The following is a 23,705-nucleotide window of genomic DNA, read 5'->3' on the forward strand; positions in this document are numbered from 1 at the left end:
TATCTGTGTCTCTCTATCTCTCTCGCTGTCTCTCTCGATGTGGCCCAGACTGTAATTAGGGTGCAGAGAAGTCATACTAGATAGTACATGGCTGCACACTTAGGCTCATGATGCATTGTCAATAAAATTGTGTGCAATGTTCCCAAATTATGACTTTTGATTGGAGAATGAATAGTGGAATGTCACTGAAGGTTTGGGACTGACATTACTGCAAGTGAAAGAACTGAACTAAACTGCTGTTCGTACATCGATATCCTTGAGCCATTGCTACCATTTCGGTATTTTTCTACGATATTTGCCTTTCATAAATAATTTCTGCTCTTTAACCACAATGTATGTGATGCCATACCCTTGGCGTTTGCATAACAATCATGTTGATCATTTCATACGTCAGGTTTCAAAGAAACGTGAGAATGAAAAACTTTGGCATCTCCCAGAACTTTGGTCATTAAAATGCACATCTACACTATAAGAGCTATGAGGTTCATCAGTGAGCGCCAGGGAGTGTTTAAGGCAAAAAATATGAAAATAAAATAAAATTGGAATTAAAAAAAAAAAAATGCTCAGTAGTGCCGAAGGCTCTGGAGCTATGTGAAAGGTAATATTAAATGATTTCCGACTCCATTCCTTACTGGGTATCCAGAAGTGTTTTAGGCCCCCACAAAAAATAGAAAAACAAAACAAAATTTGATTTCTTCAAAATGTCAACAAGATTAGAACAGCACCGGGCAACGCCGGGTACTCATGCTAGTTAGTATATGATATATACCAGGAGAAAAAAGTTCATGTGCATCATTTACACCTATGTGAAATAAGAAGTGAAAATGAAAACAAACACATCACGTTGTTTGGTTATATCAATATTTCGTGTTTCATAAACATGAAATCAACAAGCGCATGTCAACACATGTGTGCAAGACACATCTCCAGAGGCTCGAAGAGGTGTGCCATCGAAAGTCGGTTAACGGATCAATATCTGGTGTGACCACAATTTGCGTTGACATACGCTTGGAAACTGCACCTCATTGAGGACACAAGTTGGCCGAAGAAGGTTTGAGGGATGTCATTCTAGATCCAAGGTCTGCCACAGTTGGGCCAACATCGCCGGCTGGTTTCGAAGATGGCACAATCGTCGTTCCATTTCATTCCACACATGCTCTATGAGAGAAAGATCAGGCAAAACAGCTGGCCAGGGAAGTGTGGGAATGGTCTGTTGTGCGATTAAGTCGGTGACCACTCGTGTGACGTGAGGGCGCACGTTATCCTGTTGAACTGCGATGTGACGTCCATTAACCTGCATGAACGGGAGAACGTGAGGATGGAGAACTTCATCACGGTATTGAATACCTTCAAATCGCCATTAATGACCTCCAGCTGGCTTCTGTGATGTGCGGTGATGCCTCCCCATACCATCACGCTTCCACCGCCGAACGACGAACGTTACACAACTCATATGTCAGTGTAACGTTCCCCTACTCTTCGATAAACATGACAATGGCCATCACAACTGTCAAACTGGAACCTTGACTCATCTGTAAAGAGGATACAGCACAATCTTGTCTCCTGAATCTTACACATTGTCTACAATAAGTGAGGCGTGCATTTCGATGACGTGGAAAGAAAATCGGACGTACTGCTGGTTGTCGTGTTCAAATGTTATGCTTGCGTAACCGATTCCTGACAGTTCTGGCACTGATTGGTCACAAGCCAGGGATGGTGCGAGTTGTCAAACTTGCTGTCTGGTACAGATTCCTGAGGAGCACCAACCAGATTATGGCTATCCTGCCGACGTGACGTCACACGTGGTCACCCAGAACATGGATGGTCTCTGATGTTGCCAATTTGCTGATAACGTCTCCAGAGTGACTGCACGGTGTTCCGATGAACAGCGAAAATGCCTAGCCACAACGTTTTGTGGCATTCCCGTCTCAAGTATGCCAATAGCACAGAGACATTCATTTTTTGGAAAGGTGCGGCATCACATTTATGACGTTCAGACTCAATTGGAATGTTTTTTCACAGATGGGAAGGTTCACCGAATCGTGCAGCACAGAGTGACCACTCCTTGGCTTTTTCACAAGATCTTGGCTATTCGTTGTTCACCTTGACGTCTTGGTTTTCTATAGGTTTTCTTGGCGTATAGGTTTTCTATCATCGCTTTTCCGAAACCTTGTGAATTATTGGCTTTTTTCATTGGCTCACCTTGGCATTTATAAAAATGAGGACTGGTCACACTGGTGCAGCATTGCAAGTTGCTCAGTACCACGTGTAGCGCTGCCACGTGATTCAGTACACGTGCATGACAATTTGCACGTGCAAGTTTGGGATATTCACGGGTAAACTGGGGGAACACGTCAAGGCACATGTTGGTTGACCATTATATTGACAGAATACATGTCAGTATCACTTTGTGTAATTTAAAAAAAAAATGATACACGAGAACTTTTTCCGTTAGTATACTTTAGTTCAGCTGAGAGCTGAAACCGTCGGCAATTTGTGCCTCTTCGAGACGTTTTACACAAACTGCTATACTCCGTCAAATGCATGAATTCTGGTCATCTCATCATTAATATCAAAACGTAGCCTGGTGTTGGCTCAGTGGTTAGGGGGGCGGCTTGGGATCCGAGGGTCTTGAGTTGATACACCAGGGGGTTGACTCAGCCTGTCATCATTCCGAGGTCGGAGAAATGAGTACCGGTTCCAGTGTGTGTGTGCTGGTAGAGGGGCACTGCATCAGCGACACAGTCGCGCTTCAAGAAATGATAGCTACCCCGGCAGCTAAGCTGCCATACGACAAGCACCACCACCACCACCACCACCACCACCACTGCGAAGAAGGACCGTGTTCATGTTTTCAGCCCCTGTCTGTCTGTCTGTCTGTCTGGACGGATTCGGATGAAACTTGGTGGACATGTTGGGAGTGTGGCAAGGACGGATTGATTTGATCTTGGTGAAGATCCGGACACGAAGATTTTATAAAGTAATTCTTCACCGTTGAGAGACTGGGCCAAAAAAACCCCCAATATTCAGCACGATATCTCAAAAAAAAAAAAAGGTTTGTGCACACACGATGACAAAACGACGTGGACGAGTTGGTTGGAGGACAAGATCATGGCGATTCGGTCTTGGTTCGGGTCTCGTCTATCGGTGGGATGACAAAACGTGTTGAACTGCTCAACCTGGGTTACCTGGCGGAGGTGTGTGCTCTCTCGAGTACCGTTCGAGTTCCACTTGTTTTATTCATCTCACCGTGTTTCTTCCACAGTCTTTTCCGGGCCTCTGTTGTCCGTCGGCTCCATGGCGTTTTCTACATTTGGTCGTGGCGTCGCGTTACCATGACAACACACCACGTGTTCAAATACGCTTTGATTTTTTTTTTTTTTTCAAGACGTTTCCAATCCCAAAACTGTTAAGACAAACTTGACATTTCCGTTATCGATTATATCCTCAATGAAGACTGTATTCATAAAATAAACGAAGAAAACATCCAAAACTTCAACAAATATGCAAAAAAAAAAGGAAGAATAAAAGGACACCGGCATCGGATCGATTGTGGACAATAAATTGTTGATATTTCCACACGAGAGAAATCTAAAATTGGATTCGTAAACAATTTTCCTTTCCGACATTTATAAGCGAATCCATGCTTCCGGTTGTGGTTGTTTCTTCATTACAGGGGTTAAAACACCGTACTTGGTTATACTTACTCAGATTAACATAGGATAATGTATGTAAATATGTGCAATATAAACCAGCAACGCGTAAAGCAGAAGAAATAACTTCAATAAACCCCGGGATGGAGCGAGAAAGTCGAAAAGCCTAAATGCACTGGTCTATATAGATTCTCGTAGATCTGCGAAATCCATCGACCTGAAGAAGAACCTGATAGACTTGTGATCCCCCATTCATTGCACCGACGCGTGCTTTTCTACTTCCCGGTCGAAGTTCAACCCGACCCACCAACCCACCGGGAGCATGGAGTGTCGCTTCTTCTTCCCGTTTTCGCGAAGTCTTCCTTTATATTTCCTTTGTCTTTGTTTTTTCTTTTCTCTTTCTTCGCTTCTCGCCGCGACGGACGAGCTGTTGGGCTGCGGCGGTTTCGTGAAATCAGACGTGGAGTTAGATTTCTCCCTCATTGAGGTACGTGAGGAATTTGTGATGTTTTCCGGAGTATTACGCACTGCGGTATCACCATCAGGACACGTTTGGGTTATTTGTTGGATCCAGGTGGACGGACTACCCAAGGAGGACGGACGGAGGTTGTGTTTTCACCCTTCCTGACTGGTCACGGCGATTACAAAGCTCGTTCCTGAAGAAGAACTCTTTCAAGTTGGATGTTTTATTGACAACTAGTACGTCCCCGTAAAAAAAAAAAAAAATTCGGTTCGGAGCATACCAGCACTCTGATGTTACCGAAATTTATACACCGTCTAATATGAAAACGATCATAACTTGGGGCATTGTGTTTAATCTATAAATGCGCATAAGAAATCGAGAAATTATTAGAATACACGAAGTCATCACTCTCCGGAAGCCCGTACGTTGTAACCCGTAATGGGGAACGTGGCTGAGCTTCCCTTCCCCATCGGCCACGCCCACACAACAACATGTCTTGTCATTGGTTTGGTAAATAAATGGCCATAACTTGGGAAGCATTTGTCCGATTAATATCAAACCTTGAAAAGGCACATCCTCAGGTCCCCAGCAATATAGCTAGCAAGTTTCAATGAGGTCGGATCAGTGGTTGTCGAGAAACAGCGGTCACAGACACAGACACACATACACATACACATACACATACACATACACATACACATACACATACACATACACATACACATACACATACACATACACATACACACACATTGCTGGAATTATAGATAGATGATAATGGCATTTTATCTGCAACCAAAAGGGAAAACAGACAATATTGGTCTGATTACTTTCACATGATATGGTACGTACAGGAAAATGCCATTAACTAACAATGAAGATCTCATTATCGGCACTTGCATATTGAACATTACTAACTGGCGATTATACAATTGCACTCATGATCATAATAATACGAAACAACGATCATGTCCAACTATGATGAATGAAATAATAACGGGCAAATGCACCAGACACTAGGACATGGGGTATCACCATTAGGACACGTTTGGGTTATTTGACACTCTTCATCCCCCCCCCCCAACTCGGGGTACACACCACGAGCTTATCTACTGCATCAACCAGTCACCCGATTCCTGCCAGACCGGGTTTCGAGTCGCTCGACAAGGACGTGCAGCAGGAGGTGTGGGCGGTGAGGTCGGAGCGATGGGGTCTGTAGGTGAGGAAGGTGATGTGACACGGTTTGATGGGGAGGACAACGACGTTGGAGGGGCGCCTGCAGGAGGAGCCGCGCGAGGAGGAGTTGACGGCGTGATAAGCGGAGGCGGCTTCTCTGGTGTCTGACTGGGGGCAGGCGGATCTTGTGCAAGAAACTGACACGGAGGAGGTTGAGTGAAGGCGCAGACATTCGTTGGTGGCCGCGAGTCTCGCCGCGGTGGGTATGACGAGGGGGCGGGAGCGGGCATGGCAATGTCCGTTGAAACTGGGACGAATGCACTGGGACGAATGCACGGAGGAATTTGCGATTCCGTGTTGTCACCCTCCCCAAACCGTCAATCTTGACGCGATATTTGTCGTGATCCAACACCTCTGACCGTGCCGGTTCTGTCTCATCGCTTGGGATGATTTCCCGCACCATTTTGCACGAAACATCTGTCTCCGGTATGGAGAGGGAGCGCAGGGCGAGCGTGGCTGTTCAGAGACTCCTGCGACCGAGCGTGGCGTGTGCGAAGCGACGACTCTTTCATTTCCCAGGCCTCCCACCATGTAGGCCTGATGTTGGGGTCGGAAAACTTTTCCAGTCGGTTCACAAAAAGCAGCGAGTCTCGCAGCGGCTTCCCTTAGATTATTTGGGTGGGCGAAATGTCGCAGTCGGGGTGGGGCGTGTTTCTTAGTTGAAGGAGGGCTCGCAGGAAGCGGTCGTTGTCGAGCATTCCGGTGGGACCGACGTTGGATCTCAGAAGCCGCTTGGTGGTTTTGACTGCAACCTCTGGTCTGCCGTTCGATTGAGGGTGGTATGAGGATGAGATGCGATGCTTGACGCCCCATCTAATGAGAAAGTCACGGGTAACACCGGCCATGAACTCCGGCCCGCCGTCGCTGGAGAGTTCTTCTGGTACGCCAAAAGTGGCGAATAGTGAGCGGAGTCACCCGATGAGGTCCGCTGAACCTGCGTGCGAGGAACTGGAAGGACACGTGAAAACTTCCGACCAACCCGACAAGCGGTCACCGACAACCAAGTAATGGTGTCCTGCAAAATCGAAATAGTCAGCGTAGACAGATTCGAAAGGAGTAGATGGAGGCACCGTTGATGCTGCAGGAAGAGGAGGCTGCGACAGCGCATTGTGGTTGCAGTCGGCGCATGCTGTGCGTATCGCTTGAATGTCCGCAGTGATCCCTGGCCAGAAGACTATGGCACGTGCGCGGAGCTCCATAGACGAGGTCCCTTGGTGAGCGGCGTAGAGGTTGTCCAAAACAGCATGGCGAAGCGAGGGCGGAACAACGACTCGATCCTCAAAAAGGACAGCACCGTCTGAGATTTAGAGCGCATCGCGGTACTACCAGAATGGGGGAAGCATGAGGCAAGTCTTTGTCAGTTACTGGGAAGCCGTTCGCAACCGTCTGGACCAGGGCACGCATGTTGTCGTCGTTCTGGGTTTCTTCGACGATTCGAGACCATGGTAGCGCCGAAATCTCAGCGGCTTCGTGCTGGATTGCAGCGGACAGCGCATGTTCCATTTGATCGACGACGGCCAAGGAGCTTACTGCAATTGACGGCGAAGGATAGCGAGACATCACGTCGGCGGCCAAATTGGACCTCCCAGGCATGTGTATGATGGAGAAGCGCCAAGGCAAGGTGCGCTGCTTCAGCCGAAAGTCTGGTGTTGGTAATCTCATCAAGGGTGCGGTCACCAAAAATCTTGACTAATGATTTGTGGTCCGTCACGACTAGCAAGTTGTCGCAACCCTGCGTGAAGAAACGGGGTTGTTCCAGACCCCATGTGACGTCAAGTGCTTCCCCTTCAATCGGTGCATATCTCGCCTCGGCGCCAGAGAGGAAGCGAGAGCCGGCGAGAATGATGCGCCACGCTCCCGGGTAGTACTCCGGTGCTTCCGAGTGGCATCCGCAATGTTTCTGGAGCAGCAAGAAGTATCCGATGCCGTTTGTAGACCAATCAGGCCTGAGGCAGGTCTTCTTTTCTATGTCGAACATTCTCACTCCTTCCGGGATCGCTGAGATAATGGAACTTTCAAGGCCTGAAACGCCTCGTCGAGTACAGGGGTCCAGAAAAACTTGTACTTCGGACTGAGGAATGGCTTGAATATGGCCATTATGTCCCTCAGCTGAGCATAGTTGCTCACCTGGTTCACTAAGCCGAACCAGCTGCGAATATCTGTGGTGGAGTTAGGTGTCGGAAAGTCCCTGATGGCGTCGAGGAACATAGCCAGAGGTTCGATGGAGGTGTCGGTGATGCGGAAGCCGGCGAACTCCACCTCCCGCTGCACAAACTGGAACTTGTCCGGACTCATTACCACGTCTGCATCACCGACAGTCTTCAGAAAGTCTATGGTCTGCCACCAGTGAGACTCCAAGTCCTCGTCGTAGTGGGTGGTGTCGTCAACGCACCTCTTCTTGCACCCGAAGTCGGACAAGATTGCGTCGAAGCGGCGGTTGCAGCCATCGCCTGAAGTGAGAAAGCCCTGTGGAACTCGACAGTAGCGCCATCTGCCGAACGGGATGATGAATGTCGTCAAGTGATGGTCGGATTCGCGAAGAGGGGCAGAATGGTAGCCATTCCAGGCGTTCGTTACGGTCTTCCATGTATTCCCTGGTATTCGATGAGCGAGGTGGAAGGGCGACTCGGCGGCGAACGGTTCTCTCTTGCAGAACCGTTTGAGTGGGGAAAGATCCACTGTCCGGCGTGGGGTGCCATCGTGCTTGCGCGTGACTACCATCCTGTGGCACCACGTGGGCGGCTCGCCGTAGAGGACCCGTTCTATGACGCCGAGGGCTTCGTATTGTAGCAGGTCCTCATATACTTTTTCTGCCAGTGTACGGGGATCGGTGCAGCGGTGCGGCTCACACGAGGGATGGCCGCCTTGTCCAGGTGTATTTCCACCGGCGGGCCATCCATGGCTGGTGGAGGGTGGTGGGGGCACGTGTTAAAGGTGGACGATGAGAAACGCTCAAGCAGCCAATCTCGCATCTTGCTGTTGTTCTCTGGCGTGCAGGGGAAGGGAAGAAACGAAGGTCGCTCCAGAGGGGCTTGTCGTCTGGGGCAGCCGCAGTCCTCGTTGCCCTCAGCGCCCGCACTGTATCCAGCATTCAGCACTCTGATCGCACCAATAGAAGATTGAGTCTCAGAGTCGCTGGGCACCTTGTGAGTGCCACCGATAGTCGGGAAGTTGGGCGGCAAGATCACAAGGGCAAGGGGGGACTCGTGCAACAGGAAGAGTCGGTGGATGTCGCTGCTAACGTAGATCATCGCACGGTGTGACTTTACACAAGACCTTCTACGATACATTTTACAGCCACACAACACAATTTCCCTCAGTTACTTCAATAGGCTCAATAATAAATTGAGATTCAGCTTACCTCTATCCTAGGGTCGGGTATTAAAGAAAAACCATCAAAAATGGAGCCGATCAGTTCCTTTCGCCGTCGCAGGCAAAACGTCTTGGCGGGAAGGAAGCCGAAGCGCAATAATGCGAGTACACCGCCTACCCGCGACAGGAAGTCTAAATAAAACTTTCATAAACAACAGCTACAATGTTAAAACAATGTGGTTGCTGAACCACGTAACTGATATCATCAAATTTTTTTCCCAATTACAATTTAGCCTGAGGTGACCCTCAAAAATTTGCATACTGATGGGATAAAGCGTTTGACCTTTGCAATTATGACGCCTAACAAAACCACCTATGAATTCATCATAAAATCACACTTGTTATCCCATGGGGAGTCCTTCACATGTGCCAAGTTTCAATTTTTTCCATTAAGTAGTTTTGGAGATACAGAGGTCCAAAGTTTTTCCTTTTTTTCCAAATGGCTGCCACACCACATGACCTATGATGTCATAATAATCATTAAAACATTCTACATTGAAGTAGTCACACCGATGGTGAAAATTTTGTGTCGATCGGTTCAGCAGTTGCTGAGAAAACAGAGAAAATTAGCACATACGTACGTGTGGACGGACGGACCACCCGAAAACATAATGCCACCGGTGGCTTCATCAGCAGAGGCATAAAAACCTGCTCTTTCATTTTGTAATAATTTTGTGGTTATTTTCTTGTTTTTTTCTCGTAGATAAAAAATTGAAGTATGACCCAATAATTTTTATTATTAAAGTGAGGAAACAATTCATACATATTCTCCAATATAATAGTAAGTTCATGCAGTATTTCATCGAATTAGAATGTTTTATGACCTTTCCCTACATCATTTTACGTGTGTCGAATTACAATACATGTGATTAATACTGAATGAAAGCTGTGATGCTGCAGTGATATTTCAGAGTAAAATTACACTATTCTTTACATATAAAATTACCTGTGAAACGTCTTTACGCAAGTCTTCCGTAAACGATTGGCGTGGTCTATTGCTGCACAAAATGGCATTTTCACAGCGCATTCAGTTTGAAATGCGTTTAAAAACAACGAGATCCACTTTTCTGGTGACTCGAGTCATGCCAACCAAGATGGCGACACTTCGCATGGGTTGTGCTCCTTCAATGTCTTTTCCATTTTAATGGTTGAATGTGACTACGGCATCCATTTTTTGCTAACATAATGAATCGCCTTTCTTAATCGCTTGCTCAACTTGCTGAGCAACTTGCAAAGCAGTTGATACGGAACGAATGGAAGCTGCTTGCTAATGGAACACACCCCTAGTTTGTGCATTGTCTATTAATGTCCTTGTACTTTATGTAAAGGTGTACTAATGTTTCCAAACGCGTCTATCTTTTCTTCTTTTTTTTAATAAAAAAAATGTAACAATGTAACTTTTTTTAAAAATAAAAATGTAACCTTACAACATTGTATAAATCACTTTTGTTATTCTGTAAATATTATTCTGTTTTAATTGTAACCTGTCAATATATATTTATGCCTGGTCTTGGCTCAATGGTTCGGGTGGTGGGCTTGGGATCCTAGAATCCTGAGTTCAAATCCCACTCGGCTGTTGAATTAATACCAGGTGGGGTTGACTCTGCCTGTCATCCTTCCGAAGTCGGCAAAATGAGTGCCAGCTTTGTGGTATCCTGTGTCGGGTGGCGACCCGTCGAGGATTGTGCCCAATAGCCAAGGAGACTGCTTAGGCAGCACCAACGCTCTGCACAGAGCGTGGTCCCAATGGATGGATGGAATATGTATTTGTGATGTTTGCAACTATTGAAGCACAGCGTTCCAGAAGGTTAGAGCACTTGTGCTGTCAAACCCAATTGTGGAAGGGGTCTTCTTCTTTCATATGTCGCACATGGCTGTGAGTCGCATCATTGGCTGAGGGAGCATGGCTCTGTCGCCAATGCACTGCCCCCTGTAGGTTAGAGCAGGGATTTGGAATTTTACTTGGGTGTCGGCAATACCCGCCTACTCTTCGCAAAGCATGACATGGGTTCTTTGACGTTGTGTAAACTGTCGTCTTGGTGTTTCGCTCTGTTTGCGAAACACCAGGACGACTGTTTATAGCTGTTCCGAGCTTCAAACCCAGGTTCGGCAACTCAGAGGTGAGTGCGCATATCTCAAGGCTATCCTGTCAAACCTGTGGGAGAGGTTTAAAACAAGGGTAATAGCCTTATCCATCATGGAGGAGAAGTCGACATGCTGTGTAAGGGGCATGCTTCAAAAAGGGAAACGGTGGATACACGAAGGGTTTCACTTCTCCAAATAAACATCATTTGACCCGAAGAGCAGACAATTTTCTGGGACCAAATGTTTTGTCAAAGCCTTGGATAAGCGGTTGTAAATGTAGAAGTTATCATTGGTGCAGTATTATTTTTGTGTCTAGTTCGGTTTTGAGTTCTTTTGATTTATCTATTTATTTATTTATTTATTTTTCCCCTCCATATTTTCTTTCAGATCAAGTTACTGACAAAGCAGGGTAATCTGAAGTACCACACAGATTGTGCACCCAACAATGGATACTTTATGATTCCACTTTATGACAAGGTGAGTAATTTATGGCAAATTTATGACAAGGTGAGTATTAATGTCAGGTTAGGCCAGGTTAGATCTGTGACCTGCTACAGGTACCATGTAAACCTGTACTAACCTGTTCCATGGTCGGGTTGTCGGCGACTAAACCGTCTCCCCCACCAGGTTTTCTGGTGAGAAGGGTGTTTGGATATGGACACCCAGCAGGATTAAAAACAAAACTTGTCAAAGGGCGGAGGAGCTCCTTGTGAGCCAATGGCCATCCATATCTAGTGCCCAACTGTGTCTGCGGACGTCCTCCTGCAGTTGGGTTACTTCTTATTGGGAGGTTGGTGGCAGGATTTGCACTCCGGCCACCGTAAAACCCTTCATTCCGCAAAACACAAAAACGCAAAGAAATCTGAAAAGCCACTCCGTGGGAGTACCTCCTGTGCAACTTCGCTTCATAGGGCAGCTCACCGGATGACGGGATTGGGGAAAAGCCTTCGGGACCCCCAATCTTTGATGATAGGAGGGAAACCATGGATAAACATTCCCGAGTCAGATTGCGGGAGAGTGTGTCGGAGTGGTGCTGAGGTGTTGTCCACCAGACTGTGGTCTCCTTGGGTTAACCTGAGGCGGTCCCTTCGGGTGGGTGCCTGGAATGTCCTATCCAAAAGAGAGGACAATCACCTGTCTCTGTTACCATCTGAGCTCAAGTGTTTGGACATCGGTATTGCAGCACTCTCTGAAGTTCGGAGACCGGATTGCGGCGAGATCATGGTGGGTGGCTACACCTACTATTGGTCCGGTCGCTGTAATGGTTACCTTGCCCAAGGAGTTGCTGTTGCTGTGTCCAATAAGCTGACTCCAATGATAATTGAGGTAACACTGGTCAACGAGCGTATTATGAGATTAAGGATTCGTCACTCCTTCGGTGTCATTTCCCTGGTCTCTGTTTATGCTCCGACTGAGGCGAGTGATCTCACCGTGAAGGATGCATTCTACGCCACGCTCGAGTCTGTGGTTGATCAGTGCCCCAGACGAGATACACTTCTAGTCTTGGGAGATTTCAATGCATCGACTGGAACTAATAGAGATGGTTATGAGACGTGTTGGTCCCCAGGGTCTGGAACTATGAACCAGAATAGCACTAAGTTCCTTGACTTTGCAAGAAGTCATGAACTTAGGGTGGCCGGTTCATGGTTTCAGTTCCCACAGGCTCATCACTGGACTTGGTATTCCAACGTTGGCGGTGTGGCAAAGGAGATTGACCATGTCCTCATTGACAGTCGCTGGAGGATGATCCAGAACTGCAGGGTCTACCGGAGTGCTCAGTTCCTCAATACTGACCACAGGCTTGTTGTAGCAACTCTGATATTGCACCTTAATTCCAGGAGAATGGGACCAACCCAGCCTAGGCTGGATGTTGGCAAGCTCAAGGATGAGAGGGTCGCTGAGGAGTTTGCAAACAAGCTGAGTGGAGATTTGGGGGGTCTGGGTGCTTTGGGAGTTCCTGAAGAGTTGTGGAGTGCCTTCAAAACCACTGTCCTTGATGTTGCCGGTGGATGTCTTGGAACTCACCATCGGGCAAGAAGAATTTGTCTCTCAAGGGACACTGGATGCCATTGACCAGAGTCGTAGGGCCAGGCTGAATGGCAGAGCTGAGCTGTTCAGGGAGCTGAGGCGTAAAACTGTACGTGCACTAAGGGTGGACAAGGAGGCCTATGTGCGAGGAATCTGTGAGGGGGTAGAGCATCACCTGTGGTCAAGGGATTCTCGTCCTGCTTACAGTGGAATTCGCGCATTGCGTTCATCCAAGCCCATCCCTCGGTGTACTGCAGTGAGAGCAGAGGGGGGTGGGCTATTGACAGAGGAGTCCAAAGTGAAGGCCCGCTGGGCCGGTTACTTTGAGCGGTTGTACTAGGCTGATCCACCAGCTGGCGAGTTGGACGTCAGGGGTGTTACAATCCCTGTTGCTGACCCTCCAATCAACTGTGGTCCACCTTCGCTTGTGGAAACACAGGCTGCGGTGAACCGGTTGAAATAGGGTGAAGCTCCAGGGATCTGTGGCATCGATGCCGAACTTCTCAAGGCTGGTGGAAATGCTGCACTCGTGTCGTTGCATGCAGTTCTGTGCTCTGCCTGGAACACAGGCATCATCCCAACTGACTGGAAGTGGGGCCTTGTTGTCCCTCTCTGGAAAGGGAAGTGTGATCGCCAAGACTGCAACAAATACCGAGGGGTGATGCTGCTCTCAGTGCCGGGCAAGGTCTTTGCTCGGATAATTCTTGATCGGGTTCGTCACCATCTGCTTGAGCACCAGCGTCCAGAGCAGTCAGGCTTTACACCAAAGAGGTCAACGATTGACCGTATCCTTGCCCTTCGTGTCCTCACCGAACGCAGACGAGAGTTTCAGCAGGGGCTGCTTGCAGCCTATGTTGATCTCTGTAAAGCATTCGATTCAGTGAATCGTGATGCCCTCTGGAGGATTCTTGGTCTTCTTGGAGTGCCACTAAAACTGGTCGATCTGATGTCTGAACTCTACTCTGGTACTGAGAGTGCTGTGAGATGTGGTAGCACCATCTTTGACTTATTTCCAGTTGTTACTGGAGTTCGTCAGGGATGTGTACTGGCCCCCACACTTTTCAGCATTTGTATGGACTGGACTCTTGGGAGGATTTCTGAGAGATCAAGCTGTGGTGCATCATTTGGGAATGTCAAGATCTCTAACCCTGATTTCGCAGATGATGCAGTCATCTTTGCGGAGACTTTAGATATCCTTTTGGGGGCCCTCGAGGTGCTGAATGAGGAGTCGGAGCCTCTGGGATTATGGGTTTCCTGGGTCAAAACTAAGATCAAGGCTTTCAATGACATCTTGGATGCTGCTGTCCTGTCTGTCTGTTTGTGGTGAGTATATTGAGGTGGTGGAGAGATTCAATTACCTTTGCAGTGATATTAATGTCTCTGCTGGTTGTGAGTCAGAGGTCAATAGACGTCTGGGTCGGGCCTGGGGAGTCATGGATTTACTGGACAATGGGGTGTGGACCTGCTGTGCAGGAGGACAAAAGTACGAGTCTTCATGTCCTTGGTGCTTCCAGTCTTGCTCTATGGATGTGAGACTTGGACTCTGACCAAGGATCTGAGACGGAGACTTAATTCCTTTGGTACCAGGTCTCTTCGGAGAATCCTTGGCTATTGCTGGTTGAACTTTGTGTCCAACGAGCGGTTGCTGAGAGAGACTCAAATGAGATTTGTTACCTGCATTGTCCGTGAGCGTCAGCTGTGGCTGTATGGACATGTGGCTTGTTTTCCTGATGCTGATCCTGCTCAACATATTCTCTCAGCGAGGGAGTCTCGTGAGTGGAGGAGGCCAATGGGCCAACCACATGCCTCGTGGTTGCAGCAGGTTGATCAGCATCTCAAGGAGATGGGGATGGGCCAGGCATCTGCCTGGGGGATGGCCAGACGGAGGCCCCTGGAGTACCAGTGGAAAGTGGATGCAGCGACGCGCTGCTCTGGCGCATGCTCCCATTCCTGACCTGACCTGAGTATTGTCAGATTGAAAGCTTTGGTAAAGGCTTGCTACCTGTTGGTTGGTATCTGGACAGGTACTACCTTCAGTGCGAAATTGCTATCAGCACAGCAATGTAATTTGGAGAGATTATCGAAAACCTGTGTGGCAAAAAGCGATAAAATATATGGATGTTGTTTAATGTTGGCTCAATGTTGGGTATTTATTTCAATGTTCTGGTTGCTACTTATCACAAAACCCAAGGTTCTTTGATCTATTGATGTTCAACCAGCAGTCTGGTTGGTCCAAACTTGAGTTTTATATGTAATCGATACACTCTCGACCTCCCTCAAGTTGTAAAATCGAACTTTATCTGAAACATTTGTTATCTTTCTACTCTACTTAACATTTCCAATTAACATTTAGCCTCAACATACTTTGGAGAGATGGATATAGTAAACATTCCTTGTGGTATGACAGGATGGCCGCGAGGTATGTACACTCACCTCTAAGCTGTCGAGCATGGATTTGAATCCTGACCCAGTTATAAATCGTCATCCCGGTGTTTCACAGGCAGGGTGATGAATCGATGTGTGTGCCGTCCCTCAGATGGGCGTTAAACTGGCTTTCTCTCTGTCGGCATTAGTTAGTGGACTTTAAACATCTCATGGTGTCCTTCGCGAAAGGCGAGCAATTATTCGCTGGCACCATGGCCACCCAAGTTCTAAATTCCTCCCCAACCAGTAGGGGGCACTGCATCAGTGGCACAGCCATGCTCCCAGCAATGATGCAAACCAGCAGCCACAGGCTGCACACAAAATGAATGAACAATTAATTCCACATTAAATCGTAAGTATACAAGCATTAACCATGCACTGAACACAACACACGGTCACTGTGCAAACTCCTGATGTGGTGTTGTCTCACAGATCAAAGGTGCTTGCTTCTTCAGTGTCCAAAAAGCACATTATCAAACTGTTCTTTGCTTCTCTCCTGGACCCTTGTTAACGTGACCCCACCCCCACAGTCTTTGCCCCCGACCCGGTCCCCATTTGCAGTGCACATCGGTGCCGTGACTTGGTGAATGGGTCCCCTGCTTGTCTTTTGGTTCGGTTTCCACCTTTCCAGCTTGTGCATCATATATTCTTTACCTGTGCTCGGCATATCCGCAGCCTTTTTGCTCTGAAGATGTCATTGAAATCAAAAGAAGAGTAGACTTAGAATGGCTGTAATAATGATTCACATATATGCTGCTGCCTCTTATTGAACAAAATACAAGTCCACACAGATGGCATCAGGTGATCATGTGACTCTCAACACTTACCCCATTGGCTGGTTTAGCTGCAGTTTCAAATGGCATCATTAGGTGCTCCAGTAGTGGAGCATACCAGGGCACTCACAGCAAGTCGTGAACGTTTCCGTTGCTGACAAACACCCCAGACTGGTCACTACTCGTTGTATGGTCCTGTAGATTAGGAAAATGATTTGGATTTTGGCCAAGATGCTGGTACATAATGGCCTTCTCATTTCGAAAGGTTTAGTTGGATCTTTAACGTCAACCAGTGTGTTGACAACCAGTGTGTCTGCCACTGAAGGTGAAGGAGGTTATGTTTTCACCCCGTTCTGTCTGTTTGTTTGTGTGCAGGATATCTCAAAAGTTGTCGACGGATCCAGATGAAATTTTGTGGACAAGTTGGGTGTATGACAAGGACGAACTGTTTAGATTTTGGTGAAGATCCGCATCCGGATCCGGCTCCTCGAATTTTTAGATTGAATCTTCACCATTGAGATGATAGGGCCAAAAATGATATATCGCACGATATTTCAAAAAGTTGTTGACGGATTCGTATGAAACTTGGTGGACATGTTGGGTGTGCGACAAGGAACAATTGATTAAATTTTGGTGAAGATCCGAATCCGAAAGTTATTTAATTTTTAAAGTGATTCTTCACCATTGAGAGATAGTGCTAAAAACTATATAGCATGATATTTGAAAAATGTATTGAGCTAAATATGTTCTCGTGGATCAGGCATTGAGTGTCAGGTATGCGCTCTACCGAGTGCCCTTTTACTTTTCAAATGTGTTGGTAGTATGGTATAGAGTCGCACACTTACTTTTAATTTTTTGAGCTGTGTTGTGAAGGTTTGATTCTCAACCTGAGTGTTGCATCACAGAGTGCACTGTCCTTCAGATGGCCATTAAACATGGTGTCCTGTCTGTCAGCATCAACATTAACTTGTGGATGTTAAAGATCCCATGGTGTCTTTTGAAGAAGAGAAGGTGCATTATTGTCAGCATCTTGGCCAATTCCAAAATCCTACCCCAACCTCCAGGGTGTACTGCATTTGTGGCATAATCTCACTTCTCAGCAGTGATGCTACCACCAGTCATGTATTCCACATAGAAGAATAAGTAGCGAATGTTTTGAGTATAATGGGAAGGGTATATATGTGTATATATTGGGTCGCCGGAATAGGTGACCCTTATTGTCAGTAATTCTGTCTGTTTGTTTGGATGTTCATTTGTCATCAGCATAATTGGTAGTAAGCGTGGGCGGATTTTGACCAAACTCGGGTGGTAGGTACATCTTATGACCTCGTGCTTTGGAAATTGTGATGGTTGCTCGGGACGCTTTGGTTCCCTAGCAACAACCGAAAAAACCTTCAAAATCGGTACCGTTCACGCAAAATCAATTCCGAAAGCCATTATCCAACGTAGGGTTATGAAATTTGGCATGAACGATCTACAGGTGATGCTCTATGAAATGTATTCCGGTTTTTGTGATATATATATGGAATACTTTACCTGCAGCGCCCCCTACAATTAGGGTATGTGCGAAAATTGGCGGCCCCCTAGCGACCAGGTAAGTGCATCGATACGAATGAAACTTTGCAGGTTCATGGTACTCATTGAGTACTACAACTTTGCCTCAGGACATATTGACCAATTTCGCGTAGGTCAGGGGTCAAAGGTCAATTAGTGCAAAAATCGATAATATGCGAGAGCTGGAGGTGCCTTCGCGTCAAATGCTACTCCTCCTAGGGTTATGGTCGGATGGTCATGAAAATTCACACTAATCATCTGGAATACATTGTGCACAAACGATCGAGCCGGATTTTCGATTTAGATCTTTGTTCACCCACAGCACCCCCTCGAACTTTGGGGATTTCCAATTTCAAACCACATTTTCGGTACTTTCCATTCAAATGGATTCCGAGTAGTTATCAGTAGATGGAACTGGATGAGATTTGATATGCATAATCTTCAGGTGATTCCCTATCCGCTATATGACATCCATTTTGCTCTCTATCTTATAGTTTCCATGCTCGGCGACCCATCACCGCCTTCCGGCTTGTGTGTGTGTGTGTGTGTGTGTGTGTGTGTGTGTGTGTGTGTGTGTGTGTGTGTGTGTGTGTGTGTGTGTGTGTGTGTGTGTGTGTGTGTGTGTGTGTGTGTGTGTGTGTATATATATATATATATATATATATATATATATATATATATATATATATATATATATATATATATATGTATATATATATATTCAATATGATTGGAGTAGATGAAATGGAGGGAATTGCTTCAAGATGTTTGACGTGGTTCTGTTTGTTGTTGTTTTATTCAGGGTGATTTCATCCTGACAATTGAACCACCACAAGGTTGGAGCTTTGGTGGGTTGGACAATGTGCATGGTGTTGAGTGTACATTTTATTGAAAAAAGTCATTAGTCATTGCTCCTTTCCTAGTCAATGAAACTTTTCTCATGTTAGCGTGTTATCAGCTCATCCCCCCATGCAGCGAGAGATGGGGTTTTACAATCACTCATGTGTGCCTCCGTTTGTCTGTTCTGTCTGTCGATCTGTCCTGTAACTTTTTTTTTCCAACTATTTGAGCATTTGTCATCAAATTTTCATCAAACTTTTATTATGAGAATATGGAGAAGACAAATGAATAATTTGGTCAAAAGGTCATAGGCCAACATCACATAAAATAGTTTTCATCCAATTGACCTGAAATTTTAAGAACTTGCATATTGGGTCACTGAATTGGTTCACCAATCCAAATCTAGAAGCCATTTATTTTTGTTTTCTTTTGATTTTAGTTATTTTTCTGTCTTAAGATCAAAAGGTCAAAGGGTACCAAAACTGTCAATTTTCTTTGGATTTTTTTTTATTTTTTTTAGCTGTTTCCGTCATGTTTAGCATGCTGAACAATAAGCCAAAATACGAATTGCACGCGGATGGGCTTTGCATTTTCAGATGCTTTCTAGTTTGCTTTGAGACAAGTGTAAGGTGCTAATTATTTGTAATTGTTGTGTGTAAGTTTGGTGTAAAACATCCTTCAAGCAGCCAGTATTCTGCCTGAAAGCTATGTTACTTGTTCTAAATTGATGCTACCAACAGAACCAAGTCGCGTAGAGCTGCAGGTGGATGGTCATTCGGATCGTTGCTCAAGGGGAGAGGATATCGACTTCACTTTTCAGGGATTTGCAATCACTGGGCAGGTGAGAAGTCTTTACTGGATTAACACATCAGTTATTTTCCCAGATCATCTTTTAAAAAAAAATTTGGTTCATTAATAATTCCAGGGTCAAGATGTATGAAAGAGTTTAAGCTTTTATGTTATTATTAAGAGTGGACTAGATCATCAACACGTGGCTTTCAAAATGACGTAATCCACCCCAGAATGCTTGGCGCACGTGCGCAGAAACCCCTCGCAACATCGGCCATCGGGGCATGGAACGTATACTGTGGGTGCTCGATAAGGATTGTTCTCTAAAATGGCTCACCAAGCTGTTAAAACAAGCTGGAAATACTTGGAAAAATACCTGATATAAAGGGGTGTGCCTCTGCATAATGAAAGATTTGGAGAAATTTCTGATCAACTCATCCAAAAAGTTGATATCATGTAACCTGTATTCTACTGACAAAACTCCAAGGCCTATCAATGAGTGGACTTCAACCTTGTGAGATTACCTTGTGTGAACATGGCAGGCTTGGTGATTTATTTAATGGACCTTTGTAATTGGAAAGATGATGCCATCATTCCTAACATTCATGCAGACTTCCCAGAGGGATACAGTGCATCTGGTTTGATTTCTTCTTGACACCAACAGGAAGGTTTTATCTGGGGCTTGTCAATGCACAGGGCAAGTTTAAAATGATTGTATTTACCATTTGTCACATTTGAGAGTTGGCAGGTCGGAGTGTAAGCTGTGATGGGCTGTGAGTGCCGTGATGAATACATGTATTTTGTTTGGTTCCCAGGCCACAAGGGAAATTGTACTAGATTTTTGCATCTATTGGTAAAAGGAGAAGTGTGCATGTGCCGTTGGTTTTTGTCTCCATTTGCGGGATTCAGGAGGTGGAACGGAGTTCTCCCTTGACTCAAAGTATCCCCCTCCGCTTCAGTAAGAGATCACGGTTCACGGACCAAGCTGTTCAATTTTTGTTATTCTCAAATGTTTTGTTCCGAGGGCCCTTTTCAGGATAATCACTGAACCCCGGACAGCCTGCAACTATAGTTCGTTTGTGGTAATATTCTTGGGGATGGTTTTTAAAATCTCAGTGAGGTTCTTCTTTATTACAGTGTGGCAACATCGCGCTGTTATACAATTGGCTATTCTGTCCTGTGTCTTCTGTCCTGTGTCTTCTGTCACACTTATGGCCGCGTACGTCCCTTTGATCTGAGGGCTGTAAATAGAAATTTGTCCAATGTCACAACTCTTCCCATCATGCATGCTAATTCACTGTGTCTACATTTAAATTTTATAACTGCAAAATTGTTTCATCATTCTTAACCTGGACTTTTACTGCCCCCAGCCGCGCGATATCGAAGTATTCGCTTCTTGTTATTCCTGTTGCTCCAATCATCACTTGTGCAATTTTGACGCTCTTCAGCTTCTAAGATCCTTGATCTCATTTTTGAGGTCCTGGTATTTGGGGATTTTCTTGATTTCTGCATTATTTAAGCCAAAATCACTGGATACTGATATCTGAATCAGCAATGCTGTCTTTTCCTTTTTGTTCCTGAGAAAGATGTCCAGTCGCAAGGCTTTGTTTTCTATGTTCACGCTCGAAGGGATCATCAGGGTGTGTATGTGTGTGTGTGTGTGTGTGTGTGTGTGTGTGTGTGTGTGTGTGTGTGTGTGTGTGTGTGTGTGTGTGTGTGTGTGTGTGTGTGTGTGTGTGTGTGTGTTTTAACCACTGCCTTGCTCGCTTGTACAATAGGAAATGTTGCAAACTTGACTCCTATCATCCACCGGTATTTCTCATACTTCCTCTATTTCCATGGGTCCGATTTTCATTCAGGAACACAACAATTATGGTAACCCTCTCTGAAATTGCTGCTCTTTTGTCTAAATGCTGAAAATTTTGTCTAAATCGGTGAGAACCGAGTCACTGAAAACATACACAGTGCATGCACAAAATGCCTTGTTTGCATTCCCATGGCAGTTTGAAAGTCACGTATTGACATGACGGTGGAGTGTCTATGGGCATTCACTGTTAGAGCCTTCACTCCACAACTATTTATCTCCCCAACTTCATGTAGCTCGTTTTAAACAGATTTAACCATGCCAATCCCCCAAATGCAACTTACTTGCTACCATCATCATTGACAAAGTTTTCAACACTGTGCCTAGACACACACTGGTCCAAAATATTTTCACAACTAACATCATCAACGACAAACTTTGGATTTCAAACTTTCTTTCTGGTGGACAAGCACGTGTTTGCTGGAGACAATCAACACAATCTTTTCATCATAACCTTTCAAAAGGTGTCCAGCAGGGAGCCGTCCATTCCCCAGCACTTTTTAACCTCTTTCCCCATGACATGCCAAAACCTCCTCAGTCCTCATGGGACAATCCATGCTTACGCAGATAACCGTTCCATAGCAGCACAAGACCATATCATAAATACAACTACTTACTACTCGCTTACTCCACCAATACGTAAAACAATTCCAACACTGGCTCACAATTAACAGAATCAACATCTCGCCAACCAAGTCAACAATCACTCACCTAACCCGGATAAACGTGAATCCAACTACCACTCAACAATCACAATGTCCAACCAACAACTCCACTGAAATAAACACCAATATTTGTATTTGAATCGATGTTGAGACATCTCCAATCCCCTCTATGGACTTGTTTACACCACGTCTTCAAGGCCACTTGGGACCGGGCCGGCAATGGCTGTGAAATTGCGTTTGGCGTTCACACTATACCCAGCCATCAATAAATCATACGTCACATGCTTTTTTAAACGTGAGACGTCACAAATTAATTAATTAACGCTGTACAGACTCGTCTGACCAAAGCGAAGCCAATAATTATATGCCTTTACTTCTGAGGATACATTAAACAGTGCCAAAGAGTGGTTGAAGGAGGAGATTGACCATGAATAATCAATTGCCACACAAGAAAGAACCAGTGAAGAGGAGGGCACAGATCCAAAAAGGTCGTGAGTAGAGGAAGATCATCCCTCCTGTTTGGTGGACAGCCGTATAATTATACCAGACTTCTTGGGTCCCATGCTCATCGGGACACTGCTGAAGTCTGGGCCAGCCTGATGATTAGCTCGTCCGTTACTTAAGAGAGCCTGTTATCGACAGAAGGAGTGGCCTGCCACTGCAAGGGTGGAAGCAAAATGCAGACAGGCTGAAAACACTCCGTCCACTTGCAAGAAAGTTCCATTGTCTTCCACCCTTTTCTGTCCCGAGTGAGCGAGTGTTCAGTGATGTCGGAGCCACTCACGACAAACGGAGGAGACTGCTGACGTGAGATGGTTCAGAAAAACTGAGTGGGCTATCTCAGGAAAATAGAACACACCGTCACTGACAGGAAAGAGAGAATTCAACGCAAGTCACTAATAGATCTCATCACAATCTGTTCACATTTTAATTTGTTATAAACAATAATTTAACACGTCTCATATTACAGATATGATAACTGTGGCTCAGAAAGACATGAAGAAATACCCCAGTTTAACGTCGCCCCCTTTTATGTCGTTTTGCAAATACATCGTCATGTTATTCATACCGCTTCTCAATTTACGTCATTTTAATTTACGTCGTCATTCCTTTTATTCTTGAGCATTTTCAGAACTTACAAGACTGATAAAGAACCCATAATACATCGCTAAAGTACCAAATCGGGAGATCGCAAAATCGCTGAAAGAACCAAGTCTGTACTTTGCTTTGCACATAAAGGAATGTATTGTACTGTGGAATGGCTAAGACGCATTGTAAAAATGAAACCTCAGAAATGAAATTAGATGTTGTTCATCAAATGGACACTGCTATTAATGGATTGCCGGGTTATTATGTTTGCCACCAATTGATAAATACTAACAGAGTACCCACCCTACGGGCGATCTTGTTCCTAGCATGCGACATGTTCTTCTGACCCATACCTTTATTTGGGCAGTGTATAGGCAACTGCCAGCTCTGTAGGGGGAAAAAAATAACCTGGGTTATGCGCATAAAGCAAAAATATACCCTCCCCAGCCTGGAGGTAGCGCTACACGGTACACATTTACATTGAGAATTTGCATCCCCCCCGCCCCCCTCATCCACCCCAAGACCACCGGCAAAGATAAAAACACCCCCATACACTAATTGGGATCATGCTGTTCCGATGTAGAAAGTTGGGAAGAATGCCCACTTTCATTAAAGGAAGAGGAAGAAGAAGACGTACCACTACCTTGGACAACTTCTGGAGGAGGTTTATTCTTATTTAAATATGTCTGGTAAGTTTTTTAAAATGATTATTTCTACGTATTTGTACTTGAATATAACTGTCAATCAAAAAAGGGTAATACCATAGCTAACCAGAGAGTTGGTGTCAAAGCCACCCAATGCTCGCCTGTTTATACATTTATTGTTTTTAAAAGACTAGTCAAATAATATTTTTTATAAAGCATTGCAGTG

The 23,705-nt window shown here is 45.5% G+C and overlaps 2 protein-coding genes across 9 annotated transcripts in view; one reads left to right on the plus strand and one right to left on the minus strand.

Annotated features, from left to right (window-relative positions):
• Positions 1-23,705, minus strand: part of LOC147019931 (cilia- and flagella-associated protein 263-like) — a 152,041-nt gene that overhangs the window by 49,799 nt on the left and 78,537 nt on the right. For 4 of the 8 annotated variants that reach the window (XR_015061580.1, XM_085894802.1, XM_085894795.1 and 1 more), the window contains exon 1: positions 3,189-3,259. The exons of 1 other annotated variant lie outside the window; for it this stretch is intronic. Coding sequence is in view for 6 of the 7 variants with exons in the window: in XM_085894802.1 (XP_085750928.1) it covers positions 3,189-3,244 (56 nt within the window). In the remaining variant the exon portion in view is untranslated. Of the gene's footprint in view, positions 1-1,021; positions 1,042-2,202; positions 2,342-3,188; positions 3,482-23,705 lie in introns of those variants that run through there. 3 more of the 8 variants (XM_085894798.1, XM_085894800.1, XM_085894796.1) reach the window with 3 other exon arrangements.
• Positions 3,878-23,705, plus strand: part of LOC147019932 (BOS complex subunit NOMO3-like) — a 74,753-nt gene continuing 54,925 nt past the window's right edge. The window contains exons 1-4 of the mRNA XM_085894792.1: positions 3,878-4,140; positions 11,197-11,286; positions 18,391-18,436; positions 19,169-19,269. Of these exons, the coding sequence (XP_085750918.1) occupies positions 3,976-4,140; positions 11,197-11,286; positions 18,391-18,436; positions 19,169-19,269 (402 nt within the window). The 5' untranslated portion in view covers positions 3,878-3,975. The remainder of the gene's footprint in view (positions 4,141-11,196; positions 11,287-18,390; positions 18,437-19,168; positions 19,270-23,705) is intronic.

This window comes from Eptatretus burgeri, chromosome 9 (assembly GCF_056783735.1).
Source record: "Eptatretus burgeri isolate ZD-2024b chromosome 9, Ebu_testis_v1, whole genome shotgun sequence".
Lineage (NCBI taxonomy): Eukaryota > Metazoa > Chordata > Myxini > Myxiniformes > Myxinidae > Eptatretus > Eptatretus burgeri.